This window comes from Neoarius graeffei, chromosome 21 (genome assembly GCF_027579695.1).
Source record: "Neoarius graeffei isolate fNeoGra1 chromosome 21, fNeoGra1.pri, whole genome shotgun sequence".
Lineage (NCBI taxonomy): Eukaryota > Metazoa > Chordata > Actinopteri > Siluriformes > Ariidae > Neoarius > Neoarius graeffei.
Window position 1 is genome coordinate 34,485,764 of NC_083589.1, and position 24,550 is coordinate 34,510,313.

The following is a 24,550-nucleotide window of genomic DNA, read 5'->3' on the forward strand; positions in this document are numbered from 1 at the left end:
CAAGGAGCCAGCGCTTGGGAATCTAATGTAAACAGGTTACCGAAATGGACACCATCGACAGTGATATTCCCGATGTTTCACAGAGATGTGAAGTTAGACCTTATCAATTCGAACCGATAGCTGGAAATTCACATGAACATGGATCTTGTCTTTACTCTGACGGGTCAGATGATTCTGAGAGTGAGAGTTCATTCAGTCCCCATGAAACTGAAAGCGGTCGGCTCGATAACACTTCCTGGTAAGTTAAAAACAATTCTGCTCAAAGGCTAATGATCTGTTGAAAGAAGTATTATTTTTGTATCATACATTGAAAGTTCATCATAGATCTAGCTAAAGTCCGTTGCAAGCTATTTTTTTTTGCTGATATTTTTCGAGATTGATTGAGATACAATGCTTCCAGAGTCCGAGATGAAAACGTTCAAAATGGCGAAACGAGTCAGAATTATGATAATCAATAACTGATACACCCAAAATTATAATACTAATCCTTACCTCGGCTTTCAGTCGCTTAGCGAATGCACCTCGGCATTTTTCTGCATGAGGCCCATGGTAAAACCACACTTCCAGGAGGGTCTGCCGTCTGCCTCCCAAGCCGGCCGAGAGCGCTCCTTGTCGGGCACGGCCAGGCGGGCGAATGCCCTGGTTCGTCCGCCCTGTCTAAAAAATAATGGTACAACTCCGAGTGAAGGTAAATTTGGCTTGGCAATTAATTTCGTTCAGTACCTGAGTATTAAAGTTGAAAGAATCCTCTGTGAAATGGTCCGGAAACAGTAGGTGCAAATTTTTTTCTACGGCAGTAGTGAGCCCACACTTTCCTCAGCTTCGGGTCCTTGGGGAATGCAAAAAAAACTTACTCCAGGGCATTTCTCATTGGAATTATTGCAACCATAAGCAGCACAATACACCATGATGTCCAATGTATGATGTCCAATGTACTTTAAAGACTATAAAAACAATTTTCTTGTCATCCACTTCTCCATTAATCTACCCGCTTGTGCTGTGCCCGAAAGTTTTTGTGACGTATGATCACGTGACGGGCGGCACGGTGGTGTAGTGGTTAGCACTGTCGCCTCACAGCAAGAAGGTCCTGGGTTCGAGCCCCGGGGCCGGCGAGGGCCTTTCTGTGCGGAGTTTGCATGTTCTCCCCGTGTCCGCGTGGGTTTCCTCCGGGTGCTCCGGTTTCCCCCACAGTCCAAAGACATGCAGGTTAGGTTAACTGGTGACTCTAAATTGACCGTAGGTGTGAATGTGAGTGTGAATGGTTGTCTGTGTCTATGTGTCAGCCCTGTGATGACCTGGCGACTTGTCCAGGGTGTACCCCGCCTTTCGCCCGTAGTCAGCTGGGATAGGCTCCAGCTTGCCTGCGACCCTGTAGAAGGATAAAGCGGCTAGAGATAATGAGATGAGATGAGATGATCACGTGACAGCGGCTCTTCCGGTTGTAGAAAATGCATATCGGAAGTCGAGCAGAAATGCCATATAATCATCACGAATATAACGATTTTGCTGAATTTAATAGATGATTTTGTATTTGTTGATGCAATTAATTCATATTTTTAATGGAAAGAAACTGATATAGCGTGCATTTATGTTTCATGTCCCATATCCTTTAAGCAATTTTCATGACACTGAAGGTGACCGAATACAAGATCGGCCATGCTAGGATTAAGTGATTATCTCAGAATACTTTTGAAACACTTAGTAGTAAATATGAATTATATGTGTCGAGAAACAATATCAAATAGTGCCATTTTGTAACTCTGGGTATACTACATAAAGGCATAACTGTTTCAGATTTACTCATCATGGCATATCGTATTAGTAAGTTAATTAACACTTCCACACTTAACTATTTACTTACATAATTTACACATTAATGTCTGCTTAATTAACCATGGTCTAATTGTTAGAGAAGCAGCTTTGGGGCCAAAAGGTCACTAGTTTGATTCCCTGGACCAGCAGGAATGGCTGAAGTGCCCTTGAGCAAGGCACCTAACCCCCAACTGCTCCCCAGGCTGCTCTGGGTATGTTGTACGTCACTCTGGATAAAAGCATCTGCTAAATGCCATGAATGTAATGTAATGTAACACACAAAACCATCAGCTTACAATGTTCTGATTAGAATTGTTCACAAGAACTTCAGAAGATTTCACATGATTTCTCTGTTTTTCAGTTTGTTCACAACTTATGGTTGGGAAATGGAAGTGTAATTGTCCATTGTTTTTGACATGGTCATTGAAAGATGGCAATCTTGTTTAATTGTTGGTTTGTTTTCCATAAAAGATCTCTGAGGACGTGTTGGACAGTGTGTACAGTTCTCAGAATCCACTACAGCCAGGTGGAACTGAACTTCAGGAGATTCAGAGCAAAACCTCAGTTGTTTGGTCCAGGGTTTTTTTTTTAAATTAATTAAAATTTTTTATTAGTTGCAGAAAATGTACATAACGTACAGCAGAACACTTGGTATTAACAAAAGGCTGAAAAAGAAGTAAAATAACAAGGCTTATTGTCTATTTACTTAATCCAAGGAGTGGTACCGGTAGTCCTGGAGACCAAAAAAAAAGTAGTAATAACCTTAATATTAATAATAAAAAAATACTTAATATATCAATAACATACATTTCAAAAATGTTTATACAGATATGGATGCTTATATGCACAAACATGCAAGCCTTCGCACCTTTTTAATTTAATTTTATTTTGCAGTGTGTCATCAGGGTTTTATTCTGAACTACATTGTCTAACTGACAAAATAGCAATGTGGGTGTCTGTATGATACTGAGATTCAAGCTTAGGGACTAGGTGCAAGTGTGTAAACATGCTCATAAATATGAGCTTGCTTTATCCAAGAATGTACTGAGTGGTCAGGTTGGTCAACATATACCTCTTTCCCACCAACACGAAACAGGTGCTAGTTCTTGGCTGGTTCAAATTGTGTTTTGATTTTCCACAGGCCAGACAGCCACTATAGAGCCATGCCATTACGTCAGTTTATAGATCTCTGCTTTCCCACCCGCTAGCACACCCAACCTGCCACACCTAGCACCGCTAGCAACAAGCACCACAACAATGACGGAGTACATCGTCTCTTTTTATTCTTCTTCTTTGGATTAATCAGACTAGACACTACACTAGCTCGGTTTCTTTTTTAAAATGCCAGTCACAAAGTTTTAGCTGGACTTGTTGGTCGGGATTAGACCCCGAAGCCGTTTGTTTTCAGGATAATGGCTGGCTGATGAAATTATTGGCTGGCTAGCTGACTCAGCCAAAACCTTAATGGCTGCTGCAGCCACCAAAATGTTTATGGCTACAAATGGCTGATACTGGACGTCACTGTGTGGCATATATCCGGGCGAACGGATCAAACAAATGGGGGGAATAAATAGCAAATTACCACAGGTCCCCTGGTCTCTTACTTCATTGTAAATATAAATCTAGCAAGATTGTAGTTCAATGCTAATAATAAGCTAATCTGGATTGTTCGAGGAAGGCATCTAGCTATCTACTCTCACTAGCAATGACAAGTGAAGGACTGGCAGCTATCTTACTATGATGAAAGTAGAGTGGTGGAGTACTTTTTTTTTTATCAATCTCGAAGTATGTGAAACAAACAAACAAACAAAAAAATACCTTTACACTTTCCCTCAGCAGCAGCGGCAAAGAATGCAGCCATCTCGTCGATATCGGAGTCGATTGATGCTCTGGGTGGGTTCCCGGGTTCCCCAGTGTATCGTGGTAACGGTGTGAGGGGCGGGAAGCCAGACAGGTAGTCACAACGGCAAGCTTGTGGTGGCTCTCTGTGCTGTGATATCAGTTCTAAATCTCTACAGTGTATGCCTATACGTCTCTATTGTGTTACTACTAGTGTGTACAGTTGATCATGTTTGTGTCACTTTTCTTGTAGCTCATGATGTGGATAAACCCATTATTTGATGTACACAATTCTTAGTGGCTCAGCCAAATTTTATTAGATAGCGGCTCAAATTGGCTTACAAAATTATTGGCTGGCGGCGGCTCAAATTCTAAATGGCGGTTTTAGCGGCGCCTGGCGGCGGCTTCGGGGTCTAGTCGGGATATTCCCACGTCTAGCCCCTAACATAATCAGTTCTTGGTTTGAGACCAGTAAAGTATTGGTGCTGCTCTGGAACCAGTTTTCCTGGCTGAGAGCCAGTTCTTTGGCTGTCAAAATGCAAAGATTGGCTTGAGATTAGGCACTGACCGGCCCTGGAACTGCCTTAGTGGAAAAGGGCTAATAGCAGACAGATTGATCAGCCAGGTTCACAGAGAAGACAGACCCACCAAGTTTTTTTCTGTCCTGACTCTTACTCCCAATGTCAGAGCCAGAAAGTGAATGCCTTCATTAGGCTTGGAGGAACACTGCAACCTCCTAGGAATGCAAACTTTTTGCCTGGGTGGTAAAGCAGCTTTCATTGCCAGTGTGTTGCTCTCACGTTACCACCACTTCCAGTCATTTGAACTCACTGCCTCACACTTATCTAGTGGAGTCACCTTCATCCACTGGTAGCATCTGTAGTCTTGTGTAACATAAGGTTGAAGTGTGTAAATGGAGTGAGGTTTATTCAGGCAAATCTAAGAATTGTAGCTAGTTGAGGTCAAAATACAGGCAGTTAACAGAGTATAATCCATAATTATAAACAAAGCAGCAGACAGAGTCAAAACTAGGAAATGTAAAGTAAAACTGAGAAGTCAGAAGACTAACCAAGGGTCAGAACTGACACAACCAAACACATCAATACACAAACTAATTAAGGCGGAACAAGGGAAACTACCCGGGTAGGAGGGTGAGATAAGACAGTGTCACCTTATAATAAAAATGATAAGGTTTTTTTATGATTCCAAATCAATCTAATTTTGAATGTTGCAGTTATATTTAGCACAAGGTTTGCTTTCTTGAGACATTTTGCATATACCCCAGGAAGGTGTCCTAGAACTTAAAACATTAAAAAAACCTTCTTTGGTACAAGTACAAAACTAGCGTTTGTCCCTAAATAGAGTTCTCAGTGTTTTATTTAGTTTTTATGCACCCAAAGTGTTAAAATAACATGGTGTCCTTCAGGTCATGGTTTTGCGTCGTTGTTCTCACCATGTTTGGCACAGGTAGAGGCTGATGATGTCATTGTGCTGCCTCTTGACTCGAGCATTCAGAAGATGTACAAAGCCTTACTTCAGAGATGCATCTCCTCGTTTCTGTGTCCCCCTGAAAGAGTGCTTTGATCTGATCTGTATTATCATGGTTGGACCGGAACGCGAAATGCACTCTTCTCGTTTGTGATTTGAAAGTGAAATCAGTTCCATTTTAAACGTGCTGATTGAAACGGCCATTCAGGCTCAAAAAATGGCGTGTATGCCAACCACACAGGATCACAGTGCATCTCATTTAGTAACAAAAAATAGTATGAACAGCCAGACTTGCTTTGGATTGACTCTTGGAGGGAAAAATTGTTCATGATGATGATAACCTCTGTATTGAACCTCAAAACCTTCCTTGGTTTGAGCGGTGTGTAAAACTCCTCAGTTCCCTGTAATATTAAACAGCTGCATTTCATTATCCCATGGTATACATTTTATAATATAGAGTCCAGTCAATGTTGTTTTGGAAATTCCAGGATTATAGGTTGTATAATTTATTGTAAACGTTGAATGCATTGCTGTTTTCTTTTCCTGGATTATAAGGTGATGGACACATTGGAATATCACATTGGTAGTGCCAGTACATGGCATTTTGTGACCCACTGGATCAGGTTGCTTTCCTGGCTCAACACAAAACCAGCATTGAGGGAACGGGGCTCTGCCATGCCAAACACCCCCACCTCCTTGTCCTTTTTTCTCTCTTGCTCTCTTTCACTTTCTACTTTTCTGTCCTTCTTTTTGATGTTTATTCCATTGGATGCAAAGACTGCTTCACTCAATCTCCCAGCCTTTGGGTGGTCCTCTATGTGTGGAAGAAAAACTAAAGATTACTTTAAACAAACACAGGGAGACGTCTGTCTCACGTCTGTCCACGGTTTAGCTGATTAAAGCTAATTAAACCTTGGGTGACTTTCCTAATCCAGCCAGTAAGGCTTTTCAACTGGCAGTTCATTCAATACTGGATTTCTGAGTGTTTGGGAATTTCAAAGGAAACTTCCTTCACTGAAAAATCCTGGGTCTCTCTGTGTGTAGGATGTTCATCTTGATCTGGCCATGCTTTCCTATAAAGCTTGAACAGATTGTCCAGCTTCCCAGATTAACATCTAGTATAACCTTTGAGCAGTTGGCAGGAAGGTGAGCTTCAAGGACATCTGCACTTAATCCAGAAGCCGACTGGATGACTGGTCCTGCTTTGTTCAGTGACCTGACAGGCTCCTAACCTGCAGCACTGCAACCAGGCTACTAATATACTTAAAGATCAGTATAGTAGATCATGAGCTTAACCAAACCTTGCCGACCATCGTTAAAGCTGAGAGAAACAAAATGCAGGATATGGTTTAAATATGATGAAACAATAAACTATGTAATCAGTGCATGTCCAGAACTAAAACTCTTAGTGTATGGTGGTGACATACTTTCGAGGACTTATCAAATTATATAAGCACTACAAACTACCAACATCTGAAATATGGTACACTCACCAGGCAGCAATGATGATAGTAAATGAACAAGTTACGTTATTGTGGGATGTGCCCATAATCACAGACCGAGAAATCCCCAACAATAGGCCTGACATTGTTATATGAAATGCAAAGAGCAAGATATCTGCCATTCCGTCAGAGATGCATGTGGCTGTCAAATTTCCTGAGAAGCTTTTCAAGTTTTTCAAGTGGAGATTGAGATTGGCAAAGTAACAACAATCCCAATAATGTTGTACATACTGTAGGTGTAAATCATGAAATGACTCAGATTCCAGGAAAGAAACTACAATGTAGGCTCCAAATATCAAGTCAAGTTTATTTGAATAGCGCTTTTAACAATAAACATTGTCGCAAAGCAGCTTTACAGAATTTGAACGACTTAAAACATGAGCCAATTTTATCCCCAGTCTATCCCCAGCGAGCACACCTGTGGCAACGGTGGCAAGGAAAAACTCCCTCAGACGACACGAGGAAGAAACCTCAAGAGGAACCAGACTCAAAATGATGAATATCAGAGTTGCAGAAGACTATCTTATTAGATACCACTTATAGAGAATACTGTCTTCCCACAGTTTCTCTTGGGGATCAATAAAGTACATCCATCTGACTACCAACAGTACCTACCTACTTAGTTATGGCCCTGGTCATGCTATTGGTCCCAATAGACCTCTTGCAGTTACGTGACTGAATCCCGGCTGGAATGTAAACAGCCGCCATCTTGTCGGTCAACAACACAGCTGAATATTGTTGCACTCGTATACAAAATGGATCAATTTCAACCGACGGACTACACGGCTCATTTTTCTAATGAACAGATAACTAGATATATGTCTAAAAGAAACGACCTACAGATTAGTGACCCTTATCGATTACTGGACGTAGTTTTCAGGACCGTGTCAGTGGATATTGAACTGCCAGAGGTGGAATACCCAGATGTGTATAATTACCTCATTAACTTTCCCTCGCTGTTCAGTGGTGAAGCACCGCGTGCTTATAAATCTCTGGACAGTTATCTTTACAGAAATTCAGGATTTGTCAGCCGCCCTCAGATGTGGCATCTTGTAAACAAGAAAATAACAATCCTCATTGGACGGGTAAGTCACTCAAGTATTGAGGACTGGTACTGATACCACATGGATATACTGGAATAAATACATGGCGAACCTGAGATGAAATGGTCACTGCACAGGTGCCAGTGATCGTTCTTTCCAGTCGGTACCCATGCCTTGTTGTTGTTGTTTGGATCGGCCCGGCTGATAGCAGCAATTCATTTTGCACGCCTGTCAGGGTCCCGTGGCAGCCTATGAAACTTTCTTCCCGATTTCTGACCTCTCCTGTTGTGGCATTTATATGCCATACAACTCTCCGGCATTGTGGCACGGTAATATTTGCAGATTTGGGCGAAAAACAACGAAAGTCAGTGTCGGTAAATTGCGATGGCGGAAATATGGCGTTTGACTGACAAGATGGCGTCTGTTTACAATCTGGATCGGCTGTGACGTCACATGCAAGTGGACTATTATATGTTGCACAAGGGGTAAAATTGAAACATCCTTGGATGTACCCAGTACTATAATTTTTGTTTTCCTAATACCCTAAACTTAACAAATCACAGGGAGTGAGAGCTTAATGGGACCTAGTGCGCATTAGAAGTGTGACGATTCAGTTTTTTCATGATTCGATTCGAATCATGATTTTGACCTTTCGATTCGATTTGAATCACGATTCACATTTTTTGTCCTCCATTTTATAACTGATGCAAATTATTGTCAGTATTCTGTTAACTGTCAGCCTAGGAATGTAGAGCAATAAAAACAAACAAGTCGTGTTGCCTTTGTAGTCTTTATTCAGATTCCAGTCAATCCACTGACTTTGAATGTAACTATGAATGTATCACAGTTCAGTCATTTTTGGCACGTTTTAATTTTCAAACCGCAAAACACTAAGAAACAAAAAAGCAATGAAAACTTTTGTCTCAATCTTTAAAAAAAAAAAATACAGTCACTTGTGTTAAAGTGAACACCACCTCTTGAGACACAACATTCATTGTCCAGAGAGTACATAAGGCACTGAGATTGTAAGAAATGCCGCCAAACTGGGCTTTTAAAAGCCGGTGGTTTCAGGAATTCTGAATTGTCTGCCATGTTGTTCACAAAGCAGTGCGTGATCTTGCAAGATCAAGATAGCAACCATAAACATGGCTGCACCCACGTACAGCTCCGGATACTGAATCGAATTTCTAATATCAAAATTATGCCGTTTGTTGAAATTTGTTATGCGTCTAGGATTATCGGGATGAAATTAGGTATTGTTAGTGAATCGTGATTCATTAAATTTTAATCAATTTTTGAATCGCGGATTGAAATGGATTGATAGATCGGGGATCGATTAATTGTCACACCTCTAGTGCACATTATCCAGGCATCTGAATGAAGCAACAAGAAGCTCTTCTGCTTCAAATAAGGTGGTGGTGTAAACTCGGTGTTTCTAAAATTCACTTTACCGAGGTTTGTCAATGATCCAAGCAAGGTAAACACTCTCTTTGTGGCAAAACTTGAAAACTTGAGCAGGATCGGAACACCGCTTAGGGAGGCAATTGAAATTCTGTACATGATGTAAATGTTTACGGAAAATTGTCAAATGAACTTTGGCCAAATGGCACATCTTAAAATCCTCAGTGTTTCAGAAGTCTGTGTATTACACCTATATATGTTAGACTTGGCCTTCATAGAGAGAATTTTGAATGACTCCAGTTCTTACCTGCTGGGACACAGCAGCCTACTAGAAATAACTTCAAGTCATTTACAGAGAATGTCACATACAGATGGAACCATGGGTCACCTCACAGTAAGAAGGTTCTGGGTTTGAGCCCAGTGGCCGGCGAGGGCCTTTCTGTGCGGAGTTTGCATGTTCTCCCCGTGTCCGCGTGGGTTTCCTCCGGGTGCTCCGGTTTCCCCCACAGTCCAAAGACATGTAGGTTAGGCTAATTGGTGGCTTTAAATTGACCATAGGTGTGAATGTGAGTGTGAATGGTGTGGAATAGCATTCCAGGTGACTACCTCATGAAGCTGGTTAAGATAATGACAATAGTGTACAAAGCGTCATCAAGATAAACGCTGGCTACTTTCAAGAATCTAAAATATGAAACATTTTTGAACCCTTTTTATTTTAACCACACAATTCCAAGGGGCGGCATGGTGGTGTAGTGTTTAGCGCTGTCGCCTCACAGCAAGAAGGTCCGGGTTCGAGCCCAGCGGCTGATGAGGGCCTTTCTGTGCGGAGTTTGCATGTTTTCTCCCTGTCTGCGTGGGTTTCCTCCGGGTGCTCTGGTTTCCCCCACAGTCCAAAGACATGCAGGTTAGGCTAATTGGTGGCTCTAAATTGACCGTAGGTGTGAATGTAAGTGTGAATGGTTGTTTGTCTCTGTGTCAGCCCTGCGATGACCTGGCGACTTGTCCAGGGAGTACCCCGCCTCTCACCCATAGTCAGCTGGGATAGGCTCCAGCTTGCCCGCAACCTTGCACAGGATAAGTGGTTATGGATGATGGATGGATGATCTAATAGGAGCTTAGACATGACATTTTGTGGAGTGAGACCAATAGTGTGACCAGGGCCGTGTGTGTGATGTATGGCTTTAGGTCCAGCTATAGTGGTTCAGTGGTCCCGCAGGTACTATAGGTTGGTTTTATCCTAGACTCAGTGTCTGAGTGGAGTTTCACATGTTCCTAGTCCATTAGCGAGCATGTGGTTTTCATGTTTCACATTTACCCAAAACATTCCGCTTGATAGATTCCACCCAAAACTGCCACTAGATGAAGACGAATGTGAGAATGTAATGCCATTCGAACACAGTCGTACTGTTCAGCGCATGCTCTTACTTTGCCCTCACTGTTCCTGACCAGTTTACTGTAAATGAATGAATGAAATGTTGCTAATGCCCACGATTAAATAATAATAATAATAATAATAATAATAATGGGCGGCACGGTGGTGTAGTGGTTAGCGCTGTCGCCTCACAGCAAGAAGTTCCGGGTTCGAGCCCCGTGGCCGACGAGGGCCTTTCTGTGCGGAGTTTGCATGTTCTCCCCGTGTCCGCGTGGGTTTCCTCCGGGTGCTCCGGTTTCCCCCACAGTCCAAAGACATGCAGGTTAGGTTAACTGGTGACTCTAAATTGGCCGTAGGTGTGAATGTGAGTGTGAATGGTTGTCTGTGTCTCTGTGTCAGCCCTGTGATGACCTGGCGACTTGTCCAGGGTGTACCCCGCCTTTCGCCCGTAGTCAGCTGGGATAGGCTCCAGCTTGCCTGCGACCCTGTAGAACAGGATAAAGCGGCTAGAGATAATGAGATGAGATTTATATAGCGCCTTTCTCATACCCAAGGTCGCTTTACAGTTATAGGGGGAGAAAAAAAAGTCCACCAAAAGAAGGTCAGGATGTCATTCCAGTGGTGTAGCAGCCACAGTCCCACCAAAAGGCACATGAAAATAAATCCCACACCACCTCCACAGCTGCCACGCTGCCGCCAGGCAACATTGCTCGGAACACCACGCCAAGCACAAAAGCACCACCATACAGAGCACTGGACAACTCCGGTGTTAAAAGAGCATCGAGTCACTACAGTTCAGAGTGAGGAGCATAGGCATCACCCATGGCGGACCAAGGCCTGGAGGGAACCAACGCCCAAAACTGGGTCTGGAGCTACGGCACAACCGGTGGACAAAACACTCAAACAAAAACAAAAAACAAGCATCAAACTACACAAACACAAAAAAGAAAAACAAAAAGGGAAATACAACCCCGATTCCAAAAAAGTTGGGACAAAGTACAAATTGTAAATAAAAATGGAATGCAATGATATGAAAGTTTCAAAATTCCATATTTTATTCAGAATAGAACATAGATGACATATCAAATGTTTAAACTGAGAAAATGTATCATTTAAAGAGAAAAATTAGGTGATTTTAAATTTCATGACAACACCACATCTCAAAAAAGTTGGGACAAGGCCATGTTTACCACTGTGAGACATCCCCTTTTCTCTTTACAACAGTCTGTAAACGTCTGGGGACTGAGGAGACAAGTTGCTCAAGTTTAGGGATAGGAATGTTAACCCATTCTTGTCTAATGTAGGATTCTAGTTGCTCAACTGTCTTAGGTCTTTTTTGTCGTATCTTCCGTTTTATGATGCGCCAAATGTTTTCTATGGGTGAAAGATCTGGACTGCAGGCTGGCCAGTTCAGTACCCGGACCCTTCTTCTACGCAGCCATGATGCTGTAATTGATGCAGTATGTGGTTTGGCATTGTCATGTTGGAAAACGCAAGGTCTTCCCTGAAAGAGACGTCGTCTGGATGGGAGCATATGTTGCTCTAGAACCTGGATATACCTTTCAACATTGATGGTGTCTTTCCAGATGTGTAAGCTGCCCATGCCACACGCACTAATGCAACCCCATACCATCAGAGATGCAGGCTTCTGAACTGAGCGCTGATAACAACTTGGGTCGTCCTTCTCCTCTTTAGTCCAAATGACACGGCGTCCCTGATTTCCATAAAGAACTTCATATTTTGATTCGTCTGACCACAGAACAGTTTTCCACTTTGGCACAGTCCATTTTAAATGAGCCTTGGCCCAGAGAAGACGTCTGCACTTCTGGATCGTGTTTAGATACAGATTGTTCTTTGAACTATAGAGATTTAGCTGACAACGGCGGATGGCACGGTGAATTGTGTTCACAGATAATGTTCTCTGGAAATATTCCTGAGCCCATTTTGTGATTTCCAATCCAGAAGCATGCCTGTATGTGATGCAGTGCCGTCTAAGGGCCCGAAGATCACGGGCACCCAGTATGGTTTTCCGGCCTTGACCCTTACGCACAGAGATTCTTCCAGATTCTCTGAATCTTTTGATGATATTATGCACTGTAGATGATGATATGTTCAAACTCTTTGAACTCCTTTCTGATATTGCTCCACTATTTGTCGGTGCAGAATTAGGGGGATTGGTGATCCTCTTCCCATCTTTACTTCTGAGAGCTGCTGCCACTCCAAGATGCTCTTTTTATACCCGGTCATGTTAATGACCTATTGCCAGTTGACCTAATGAGTTGCAGTTTGGTCCTCCAGCTGTTCCTTTTTTGTACCTTTAACTTTTCCAGCCTCTTATTGCTCCTGTCCCAACTTTTTTGAGATGTGTTACTGTCATGAAAGTTCAAATGAGCCAATATTTGGCATGAAATTTCAAATGTCTCACTTTCGACATTTGATATGTTGTCTATGTTCTATTGTGAATACAATATCAGTTTTTGAGATTTGTAAATTATCGCATTCCATTTTTATTTACAATTTGTACTTTGTCCCAACTTTTTTGGAATCGGGGTTGTAAAATAAAATAAGCCAGAATGTGCACAGTGTACTCTCAACCAAAAACGGAAACGATGATTGTTCCTCTAAGATAATTGCAAAAGTAAAACAAGCAAACCCAGATCAAATGTAAAATCTGCTCCATTATTCACGAGCTAATGAGAAGAATTTTTATTCGAGGAAATGCAAGTGGCTCCAGGGTCTGGGGTTCAGTTTTGAACTCTGGTTATTGTCTGTGCAGAGTTGTACATGTTTTTTCTCTGTCTACATGGGATTTCTTTGCATATTCTTGTTTTCCTCCTACATCCTTAAAATTTGCCCTATAGGTGGATTGGCTGATTTCCCGCAGGAGTGGCATAAGTACGAGTAATGGATTTGTTTCCCATACAAGCTGTACTCAGGCTTTGTGATAATAATAATGTTTTTAGGATTCACTGTAACACTGAATTAATCAGTTATGGACAGTTTGCGTGGTCACTTTCTTTTGAAATTTTACCATAAGAGAGAATGGTGATTGCATAGAAAACAGTTTTAATGTATAAATACACAACATGACCTGTGTGTGATCTTTCCACAGAGCAGAAGAGTTTCTGTTCACTGCTTAGTAATGCTCTGTCCATGGCATCTTTTATATATACATGTACAGTTATAAACTTCATCTTAAGATATCCAATGTATTAACTCCGTCTTGATGATTATGTCTGTTAGATAGTGAGCCAAGCATACAAAATTTCATGTTGTTAAACTCATTATTTGTGCTTTGGAACATCTGGTAAACATTTTGTATCTGGGTTGGAGGGCTGGAGAGCAGAGAGTTAATGAATAGGCTTCCTGTCCTCAGCTCGTCTTGTGGATTTCTAACATGCTCTGACTCGCTGTGTGAATATGAGTGTGTTGAGTGGCATGACATACAGAATGGAGAACTGAAAGAAGAAGCTGAGAGAGTGAGGGAAAGAATGAATGTATGAATTGATGTGACACTGGGTTGGTGCTTGTCCAAACCTCATTGGAAAAAAATAAAATTTACTTGTCTTTTTGAAGAAATTGAAAACAATGAGACACTAATCTTGTCTTCTGCCATTCTATCCATCCACTGTGGGATCTTACTGCTAGATGACGGGCATTTGTTTTGTTTTGCAGGAAGAGAGCTTTGGGTGCTAATACTGGGTCAACATCCGAGAGAGCATCGTGTCGGCATTCCTGAATTCAAATACGTTGGTAACATGCATGGTAATGAGGTGAGACAAAAACACACACACACCCTGTAGTCAAACATCTCAGTCTATATTCATTACTCTTGGAAACCATTGTGGCCATTTTTATGCCGTAGCAAATAAAGTGCTCTCTTGATATAACAGAGGCGATGAAACATTTCAGGAAATGCCCTCGACCCAAAGCAAACGGGGCCAGTCTTCCATGTCCGTCTTCTTTTAAAGGGATGCTACATTTGCACTGCATGGGGGTGCAAATGGATGTGTTTTGTTTGGGGTCTGTTTCATATGAGATGACTGTTCTAGCCAGTGGAGACATCCAGAAGCTCAGAGAGGAGCAGTGGAGTGTGACACTTTAGCAGAAAACAAGGGTGTATGTGTGTGTGAGTCAGAGTGTAACTTTTTTCAGTGTCTTTAATATCTTTGTTTGTGCGTTTTCATGTTTCTGGGTGTCCCTCCTTTTGTGTTATTATACCCCTGCATCCATACCTCTGTCTGTCCATCCGTCCGTATCTCCGTCCATCTGAAACACCCTTTTTCTCAGCAACCACAAATCATAACCACTTGGTACTTGGTATCAAACTTCAGCTTGGGGTTCTGTACCGTGTAAACCATTTTCAGGTCTGTCACACAACAACTTCCTGTTTATTGACTGAATGTATTCATGAAACATATAGCATTGATTTACAAAATTTTTGTAACACCTTTTTCAGCAACTACAAATCACAACTGCTTGATATTTCAGAATCAGAATCACTTTTATTGCCAGGTATGTGAACACACACGAGGAATTTGACTCCGGTTTCACTTAGCTCTCTTAGTAAAAACAGATAAAAAAAGCGTAGACAAAAAACAAAACAAAAAGCTATGTACATGTAGAAGGGTAAATATATGTATAGACAAGGAAAAAAATGTGTTTTTTATTTATATATATATATATATATATATATATATATATATATATATATATCTTTTTTAAAAATCTTTTGGTGTAAAATGGTGCATAATGCAAGGATGACTTAGTAAATAGAAATATACAGTGTGCACAGAATGATGGTATGAGTGTGCAGATATTTCACAGTTGATGTTACTGGGGGGAGAAGTTTAAACAATTTGTGACCAGGGTGTGATGGGTCTGCAGAGATGTTATCTGCCCGTTTCCTGACTCTGGACAGGTACAGGTCTTGGATGGAGGGCAGGCTGACACCAGTAATTTTCTCTGCAGACCTTATTGTCCATTGTAGTCTGTTCTTGTCCTGCTTGGTGACCGATCCAAACCAAACAGTGATGGAAGAGCAGAGAACAGACTGAATGATGGCAGAGTAGAATTGTGTCAGCAGCTCCTTAGACAGGTTGAGCTTCCTGAGCTGGTGCAGAAAGTACAACCTCTGCTGGGCCTTTTTGATGATGGTGACTGTGTTGGTCTCCCACTTCAGGTCCCAGGAGATTGTGGAGCCCAGAAACTTGAAGGTTTCAACAGCAGTCACAGTGTTGTTGGTGATGGGTGGCAGGGTGTGGGGGGGGGGCTCCTCCTAAAGTCCACTGTCATCTCCACAGTTTTGAGCGTATTCAGCTCCAGATTGTTCTGACCGCACCAACAGACCAGCCGTTCAACCTCCCGTCTGTATGCAGACTCATCACCATCTCGGATGAGGCCGATGACTGTTGTGTCATCTAACAGTTTAACAGATGGGTCTCTTGAGGTGCAATTGTTGGTGTAAAGGGAGAATAGCAGTGGGGAGAGCACACACCTCTGGGGGGTGCCAGTGCTGATAGTCCGGGTGCTGGATGTGATGCTCCCCAGCCTCACCTGCTGCTTCCTGTCAGTCAGGAAGTTTATAATCCACTGACAGGTGGAGGAGGGCACAGTGAGCTGGGTGAGCTTGGTGTGGAGGATGTCTGGAACGATGGTGTTGAAAGCCGAACTGAAGTCCACGAACAGGATCCCTGCAGAGTCAAGGTGTTGCAGGATGTAGTGCAGTCCCATATTGATTGCATCATCTGCTGACCTGTTTGCCCGATAGGCAAACTGCAGGGGGGTCCAGCAGGGGGTCTGTGATGTCCTTCAGGTGTGACAACACCAGTCTCTCGAAGGACTTCATGACTACAGATGTGAGGGCTACAGGCCTGTAGTCATTCAGGCCTGTGATGGTGGTTTTCTTGGGAACCGGGATTATTGTGGAGCGTTTGAAGCATGAGGGGACTTCACACAGCTCCAAGGATCTATTGAAGATCTGGGTGAAGATGGGGGCCAGCTGATCAGCACAGACCTTCAGACAGGAGGGTGACACACTGTCTGGGCCGGGTGCCTTCCTGATCTTCTGTCTGTGAAAAAGCTGACAAACATCCTCTTCACAGATCTTGAGTGCTGGTGTGGGGTCAGAGGTGAGAGGAGGCAGAATAGCAGGGGGTGTAAATGGGTCTTTAATGTCTGGGGGGGGAGAGGTGTGAATGTGTCAAATCTGCAGTAGAACACATTCAACTCGTCAGCCAGTTGATGGTTCATTGCAGTGTTGGGGGATGGTCTCCTGTAGTTGGTGATATTCTTCAGGCCTCTCCACACTGACGCCGGATCATTGGCTGAAAGGCTGTTTTTGATCCTTTCAGCGTAGCTCCTCTTTGCTACTTTCACCTCTTTTGTCAGTGTGTTTCTGGCCTGTTTGCACAGGACTCTGTCCCCACTTCTGTAGGCCTCCTCCTTGGCCTGGCGAAGCTGCCTGAGTTTTGCAGTGAACCAGGGTTTGTTGTTATTGTATGTGTGGAAGGTCTTGGTGTGCACACACACATCCTCACAAAAACTGATGTAAGATGTCACGGTATCAGTCAGTTCATGCAGGTCTGAAGCTGCAGCCTCAAAAACACTCCAATCAGTGCAGTCAAAGCAGGCTTGTAGTTCCACTTTGGCCTCATTGGACCATCTCCTCACCGTCTTGACTACAGGCTTAGCAGATTTCAGCTTCTGCCTGTAGGCCGGGATAAGATGAACAATGCAGTGATCAGATAGTCCCAAGGCTGCACGGACAGAGTGGTATGAGTCCTTTAAAACAGTGTATCAATGGTCCAGAGTGTTAGGCTACATCCACACGACAACGGCAACGAGATGTTATTTAAAAATATATCGCGTCCAAATGGGCAACAATCAGTAAAATATCAGGTCCATATGGCAACGCAACGCTTGCTGAAAACGATGCAATACACATGCCACACCTCTAGGGGCGCTGTAAGACGGTCCCTTCGGAGACACCAGAACAATAGAAGTAGTAATGACGCATGCGCATAAACTATTATGCGCGAGACTTCATATTAGCCACAAAGTCAGGAAAATCTGTTCGTAAAATTACATTATAATGACCAAATACAATGAAAAGTATTTATCCAGTCTCACCTGTGAAAGGTAATCCCATGTAATCTCGTTTGGACAGAAAACCTGTTGGTACAGTTAAATGCAGCTAATCTTTATTCTCCGCTTTGACCTATCCAAAATGGCGGCGAGGATGACGTATGATTCTATGCAGAAGGCGGCGTCTTCAATGGTCCGGAATAAATTGAATGCTACACGTTGATGGATTAATTTGTTGTTTCTCACCTGTGAAAGGTAATCCCATATGATCTCGTTTGGACGGTAAACCTGTTGGTACAGTTAAACGCAGCTAATCTTTATTCTCCGCTTTGACCTCTTCAATATGGCGGCGAGGATGACGTATGATTCTACGCGGAAGGCGGCGTCTTTAATGGTCCGGAATAAATTGGATTAATTTGCTCCTCTACGCCCTTTTTGAGGAATGTATTGTCGGACTTAAATCAACATCTGAAGAGGTGAGATCGCTCCTTTTTCCCCCTATTTTTGCTGGTGGGATTGCACCATTACACAAATATTCACAGTGAAAATATTTTGTAAGCGCGTTTCATGAACCAAGTTATAGGATTTGTTGACAACTCGCATCGCAATGAGATCATTGGCACTACTGGTGTTAAGAATCAGACCATTTCATAAATGAATATTTTGCTGTAGAGCTGCAGTGTTTGTACAATTGCATGTTTTTGCTTCACTATTACTGTCACTATTCTGCTTCTTGCATTACTACTGTGAACTAACACTGAACATAATAATAATAATAATAATAATATCCAAGCTCGTGTTTCACTCTCACTAGTACTCTGTAAGGCTTTTTCCTGGTGATATTCATTACACTTCTACCCGGCGTGAAGCACTCACAGTCATGTGGTTGTGACGTCATCGTAAACAAATCCGTTCTACTCATCCAGACGACTTCACAACGGCAACGTTGCCAGATCTTTCCACTCTGGAACCCGTTCTCAAAAAGATTGCGTTTTGGGCACCCGAAACGCCGGTGCCGTGTGGACGCCAGGCCTAAACGATAATCAGTTGTATCGGAGTCACCTGAATCCGTTGCCGTGTGGACAGGGCCTTAGTGTCCCTGGTGGGACACTTAATGTGCTGTTTATATTTTGGCAGTTCGTGGCTGAGGTTTGCTCTGTTAAAGTCCCCCAAAACAATGAGCAAAGAGTCCGGGTGTTTTTTCTCCACGTTGTTTATCTGGTCAGCCAGGTGTTGTAACACCTCAGTAACATAAGCCTGAGGAGGGATATAAACTCCAACCAGAATAAACGAGGAAAACTCTTGCGGCGCATAAAACGGTTTGCAGTTTATGAATAATGTCTCCAGATGAGGACTGCATGATTTGTTTAGAACCGTGATATCAGTACACCAACCTTCGTTAATTTGGTACCGAGCTTCAGCTTGGGGTTCTATACCATGTATACAGTTTTCAGGTCTGTCACACGTCAACTTCCTGTTTACCGGCTGAATGTATTTATGAAACTGTAGTAGATTCCTGATGTGGGTGGAGTACAGAAGCACAGCAAGTGGGAACTGAAGTTCTTGCAAACTTTATTTTATTAAGCTTTTTAGCTTCACACATGTGCTATTTATTTATTTACTCACTCCCACACACACATGCGTTCTGATCAGGAGTCAGCTCTTCTCTGCTTTCCCCCTCCTTTTATGCTCCATCCCTGCAACAAACAAACACACACACACATTAATTGACATCAGGTGCAGTGACTTGGCCACTTACCTTCCCTGACCCCGCCCTCCATTCACAAACTGCTGCTTGGCCACGCCCCCATTGCCACAGAAACATATAGCATAGATTTACAATATTCGTAACACTTTTCTCATCAACTACAAATCTCACCTGCTTGATATTTGGTAGCGAGCTTCAGCTTGGGGTTCTATATTGTGTTTACCATTTTCATGTCTGTCGCACATCGACTTCCTGTTTACCGACTGAATGTATTTACAAAACATATAGCGTGGATTTTGACACTGTTTCATGAAGCAAAATGCTGTTTCAAAATGACAGTTTACCAGGATGCTATTTGAAATCCTTAGGGGGAGACACTGCTCTTTACTTACTTGTTTCAGGGTTAATTATTTGTTGAAGTCAACATTCATAATAAGTGTCCTGTTCCTTCGATTGCTTGCATTCTGATGTAAGCGAGAGCGGGGGATATACAAGTGAGCAGTAGCTCACAGTTGATCTTGTCTCTATTCAGCCTGATTGTAAGCATAATACTAAATATCCACATCAGTATTTTCTCAGTTTCATGTTTCTTTAGAACTTTTCCAAGTTTCGTGTATACCCATTTTAGAATAATTGCATATTTTTAAGCAGTAAGCATGCAACATATTTTGGAAGCAACATCCACACCATCTGGACAGAGAAACAACAACTGAACATCGAAGCATAAAGAAGAGCATTTATGTCTCTAACTGGAATAACTATAACACTTCCTGAACAGAAAGGGTCGATCTCATATACCACCTCTCGTCTACTTACAATGTCAATCATATTAGTCTCATGACACCAGTGCTGTGTCTGAATTCACTCACTCATTCGCTACTCCCTACTCACTATCTAGGGAATTCTATATATAGAGGACTATAGAGTGAACTCATTGGTAAAATGAAAAAGCACTTTTGGACACTACTCTGCCATGCCATTATTTACATCATTACTGTCGCACAATTAAAACGCGCCAGATCAGTCGGCTGGTGGGTTTTCAGATTAATAAATACATGCATGTATTTTTGTGATAAATACATATTCTACAAGGGTAAGTCAAAAAGTTCTAAGACAAATGAAAAAAATCTTTATTTATGAAAATAACAAAGCTATTTCTCTACATATCCTCCATTTAAGTCTAAACACTTCTGCAAGCGATGTTTCCATCAGAGAATTCCTTTCCTGTATTCTTTTTCTTAAAAATTCTTTTGAATTCCTTTTGAAGTTATAACATCTGTCTTAGAACTTTTTGACTTACCCTCGTACTGAGCGTATTTCCCACATTAATAAATACAAAGTACTTTGTGTCTGCTGTATCTTTCGGTTCTTTTAAATCAAGGTTGAGTACTTTCTTTTTTGCCGCTGCCTTTTATTAAATCAAATTTGAGGCTTTTGATTAATTACTCGCTCTGCACTGTAACTTTTATTCTTGTATTTTATCTGTCTTTATTTTATTTTAGCTCATTTTCTATTCTCTTACTATTTTTAATTGTACTGGAATGTCCGTTTATAACGTGTTTCTTCCTCCGTATTATCGGCTTTCTGTCTCCCTTTTTTATTTCCATCAAATCTCTATAGAACAGGAGATCAGAAGATCTTTGGACCTGGTTGGGGGGCTTCATTTGGCTGCTTTGCCTGACCCTCCAACCCTCCAGAGTATAGCCCTGTGTCCGAAATCACTCACTCGTTCACTACTCCCTATATTGGGAATTACTATATAGAGGACTGTATAGTGAGCTCATTGGTAAAATAAAAAAAAAAGCACTTTCGGACACTACTCTGTCACGCTGGTGTTTAAGTCATTACTGTCGCACAATTAAAACGTGCCAGATCAGTTGGCTGGTGGGTTTTCAAAATAATAAATACATGCATGTATTTTTGTGATAAATACATATTATACTGAGCGTATTTCCCACATTAATAAATACAAAGTACTTTGCATCTGCTGCATCTTTCAGTTCTTTTAAATCAAGGCTTAGCACTTTCTTTCTTCTAGTCATGAAAGTGTTCCGGATTTTCCCGGAATTCCGAATTTTGAGTTTTTCATGAAAATTCCTCCGGATTTTTTCCGCTAATGATGAAATACCTGGAAATCCAGATATTTGATAAAACTCTTGAAAATCTCCGGTTGTCCGAATGGAGAAATTTATTTTTCGGATTTTTTGCGTTCCTAGACGCGGCGTAATACTTTGCATCGTCCTTGCATGGGCGCAGTCCTTAAATAGCCCAAACATGGTTCATTGATTAAAGACAGGTGTTCTTTGTTAACGGCGCGCATGCCGGAGCTCATTAGGCGCGCGCGCCCAAGGCGCGCCTTCAGGTGCACGTGCTAAGGCGTGCAGGACTGACACAGTTCTGCGCAAGTGCAACACAATCGCACTAGAAAGCATGGTCAAGCTGCCAGTGTAGCTGCAGTCTTTTTAGTTGCGAATTACGAGTATTTCCTAGTGTTAATAATTCGCCATGTCAAAACAAGCAAAACTTTCCTCCTTCTTTCGACGTGAAGAGAGGTAAGCAATTTATTATATATATATTTTTTCCCATCAAAGTTGCATTTTGTGGCTTCGAAGCTAAGTTTTAGTGCCGTTTCTAGAACACATCAAGAAAACATGGAAGAAACAGCAATAATGGAAGAGCCGGTTTCTAAGCTGCCTAAAACTAGCAGTGGTAATTATTTTTTGTTACATAATGTACTCAGGCTGCCAGTCAGTGTGTGACCCCCCCCCCCCCCCTTGAAAAATCCTAGCTACGCCCCTGATTTACATGAGAAATTTGGTATTCATTGGTGTGTTTAAATTTACAGACAATACGAACTAATGTAAACAACTGTCTTCAACTCGTATAAATGTGAATTGGAAATTTTTAGTTCACTTTAGCTTATGCAAACGCACAACTCTACTAAAAGATTGATAAATGAGGCTCAATGTCCCCAACATTGAAACCTGAAAGCTTTAGGCTACGTTTACATTACGTCGAATCAGCGGATCATCAGATTAACGTTCTTAAAACGATTCGCGTTGACACTAAAACCGTTAGCCGTGCACACAGCAACACCAATACGCGGATACGCTCGGCTCCGCAGGCATCCTGCGCTCCAAATCACTCCGCCCTGAACAGCGAGTGCCCTCTGGAGGGTGCGCACTCCGGCCCTGCGCAGCTCACAGAGCGCGCGAGTGAAGTGAACAAGCCACGATTCGGGACTGAGCCGCTGTGTGTGTGATCCCAGCGCATATCACTTATTACTTGCAAGTGGAAGGATGGCAAGCCTAAAGACAATCATAACTACACAATGGGCAGTATTTGCATCAGTATTTGCAGTATTTTCATACTTTTATACTCTTTAATGAAAGGTGATACAAGGCGGAAGTCTGCGCCGTTTTTCAGCAGTCGCGTCACATGACCAACGCCAGCGAATCAGGAAGGTGGATGTCACAGTGACGTTGTCCAATGAGACGCCAGCTAGAGCTCAGCACAGCGTATTCGCGTATTCTCAATGTTTACACAGCACCGGAGCTGATACGATCTAGATTGAATACGTGGACGCTGGCGGATTCCCGTTTCCCCGCTTTTTCAGGGGGGTTAATGTAAACGGACAGTGCGTCCGCGAAGAAAACGAGACAGATACGGTCTAGTGTAAACGTAGCCTTAGAAACTCTAACAGACCTTTACTTTAACAGGACTGTTTTGGGATTTTGCTGAGTTTACCTTCAACTGTCTGATTTTTTTTTTTCAAAGTAAGGAACTGTGTAGCCAGGAAAACCACTGCATTTTCTAAATGCACTCCTGAAAATTACTCATTAACTAGGGGAATTAAATGTGATATTTTTGACATGTTAATCATTAATGTACATGAAAGAAAAAGGCTTAAAAGTTATAACTTGTTTTAGTGAAAATAAGTACTAAAATGCACTAGAATGCAGGGTTTTGCGTGTTATGTTATTAAAATGTTTTCGGGGGACGTTGCCCCCCCCATATCTTAGTGTGACTTTCAAAAGTTCAGGGTTTTTTTCTTTGCTCCACTTTAATCTCTATTCTCCTTTGCCGCTGCCTTTTATTAAATCAAATTCGAGGCTTTTGATTAATTCCTCACTCTGCACTAGAACGTTTATTCTTGTATTTTATCTGTCTTATTCTATTTTAACTTATTTTCTATTCTTTTACTATTTTTTATTGTACTTGAATGTCAGTTTATAATGTGTTTCTTCCTCCGTCCATTCACCCCGACACACTACATTATTATTGCCATTTTTCTTTTGGCGTGACCGCAATGCATGATGGGATATATTGTTTGGTTAGTGACCATTGGTTGTACACTACTTTTCATGATGCATTGTGGGATACTATGAGTCGACTATATAGGGTGTAATAATTCTTGTTATACATTCGGACAGCGCTACAAAATGGTCAACTCACTATACAGCGCACTATATGGTGAGTAGTGAGTGATTTCGGACACAGCACAGATGTTTGAATCACACAGTGTTGAAAACCTGGGGAATCTCCCTCTGCTTCAGTAGAACCCAGAAAACAATTCAAGTGAGTGAAGAAAGGTGAAGACCTTCACTTATTACTGCTGCTCAGATCCACCCTGTTTAGATATGTTTCAAGAGATCATCTTTCATCTGTAATGACATCTCCCCAAATGACCAACTAAATGTGAACAGTGTAGGGTTCTTTCTTTCTTTCTTTCTTTCTTTCTTTCTTTCTTTCTTTCTTTCTTTCTTTTTCTTTCTATACAAAGCAATCTATTATCAGCTTCAAGTTTCATAAATAAATATCTGTGGGCTTTGTGGTCAGCTAAGGACTTAGCATTCTCTGAAACTGACCTGATGGGGAAAATGGCAATTAGTTGTTATTATTAAACAATTATTTGCCGAAGGCAAAGTGAATATTGGTGAATCATAACTGAGACAAAGTTTGAGGTTATTATTTAAGTTATTCCATGAAATCAAGTCGTACATGAGCTGATAGCTGATGAGGTGTGTAACACCGAGCTGAATTGGCTATAAACCGTGTATGATGAGATTGAGTGGAATAACTGTTTTATTATATCTGCATTCACTGGATTTTGAGAAACGGAGCATTTTTATTTTTTGCAAATTCGATAAATAAAAACTTGGTACAAAATGGACAAAATAATTTCTGCTTAGAATGTAAACAAACCAGCAAAATGACAGTATCAGTTTGTGAAAAATGCTATAATTTAATTCTAAAATAAAACTAACCCAAACCCCAACAAAAAGCTAACCCAAACCCT

At 41.8% G+C, this 24,550-nt stretch overlaps 1 protein-coding gene across 4 annotated transcripts in view; it reads left to right on the top strand.

Annotated features, from left to right (window-relative positions):
* The window catches only part of cpm (carboxypeptidase M), a 113,533-nt gene that overhangs the window by 22,230 nt on the left and 66,753 nt on the right, over nt 1–24,550 (top strand). For all 4 annotated transcript variants that reach the window (XM_060903026.1, XM_060903027.1, XM_060903028.1 and 1 more), the window contains exon 3: nt 14,133–14,230. In XM_060903026.1, the coding sequence (XP_060759009.1) occupies nt 14,133–14,230 (98 nt within the window). The remainder of the gene's footprint in view (nt 1–14,132; nt 14,231–24,550) is intronic.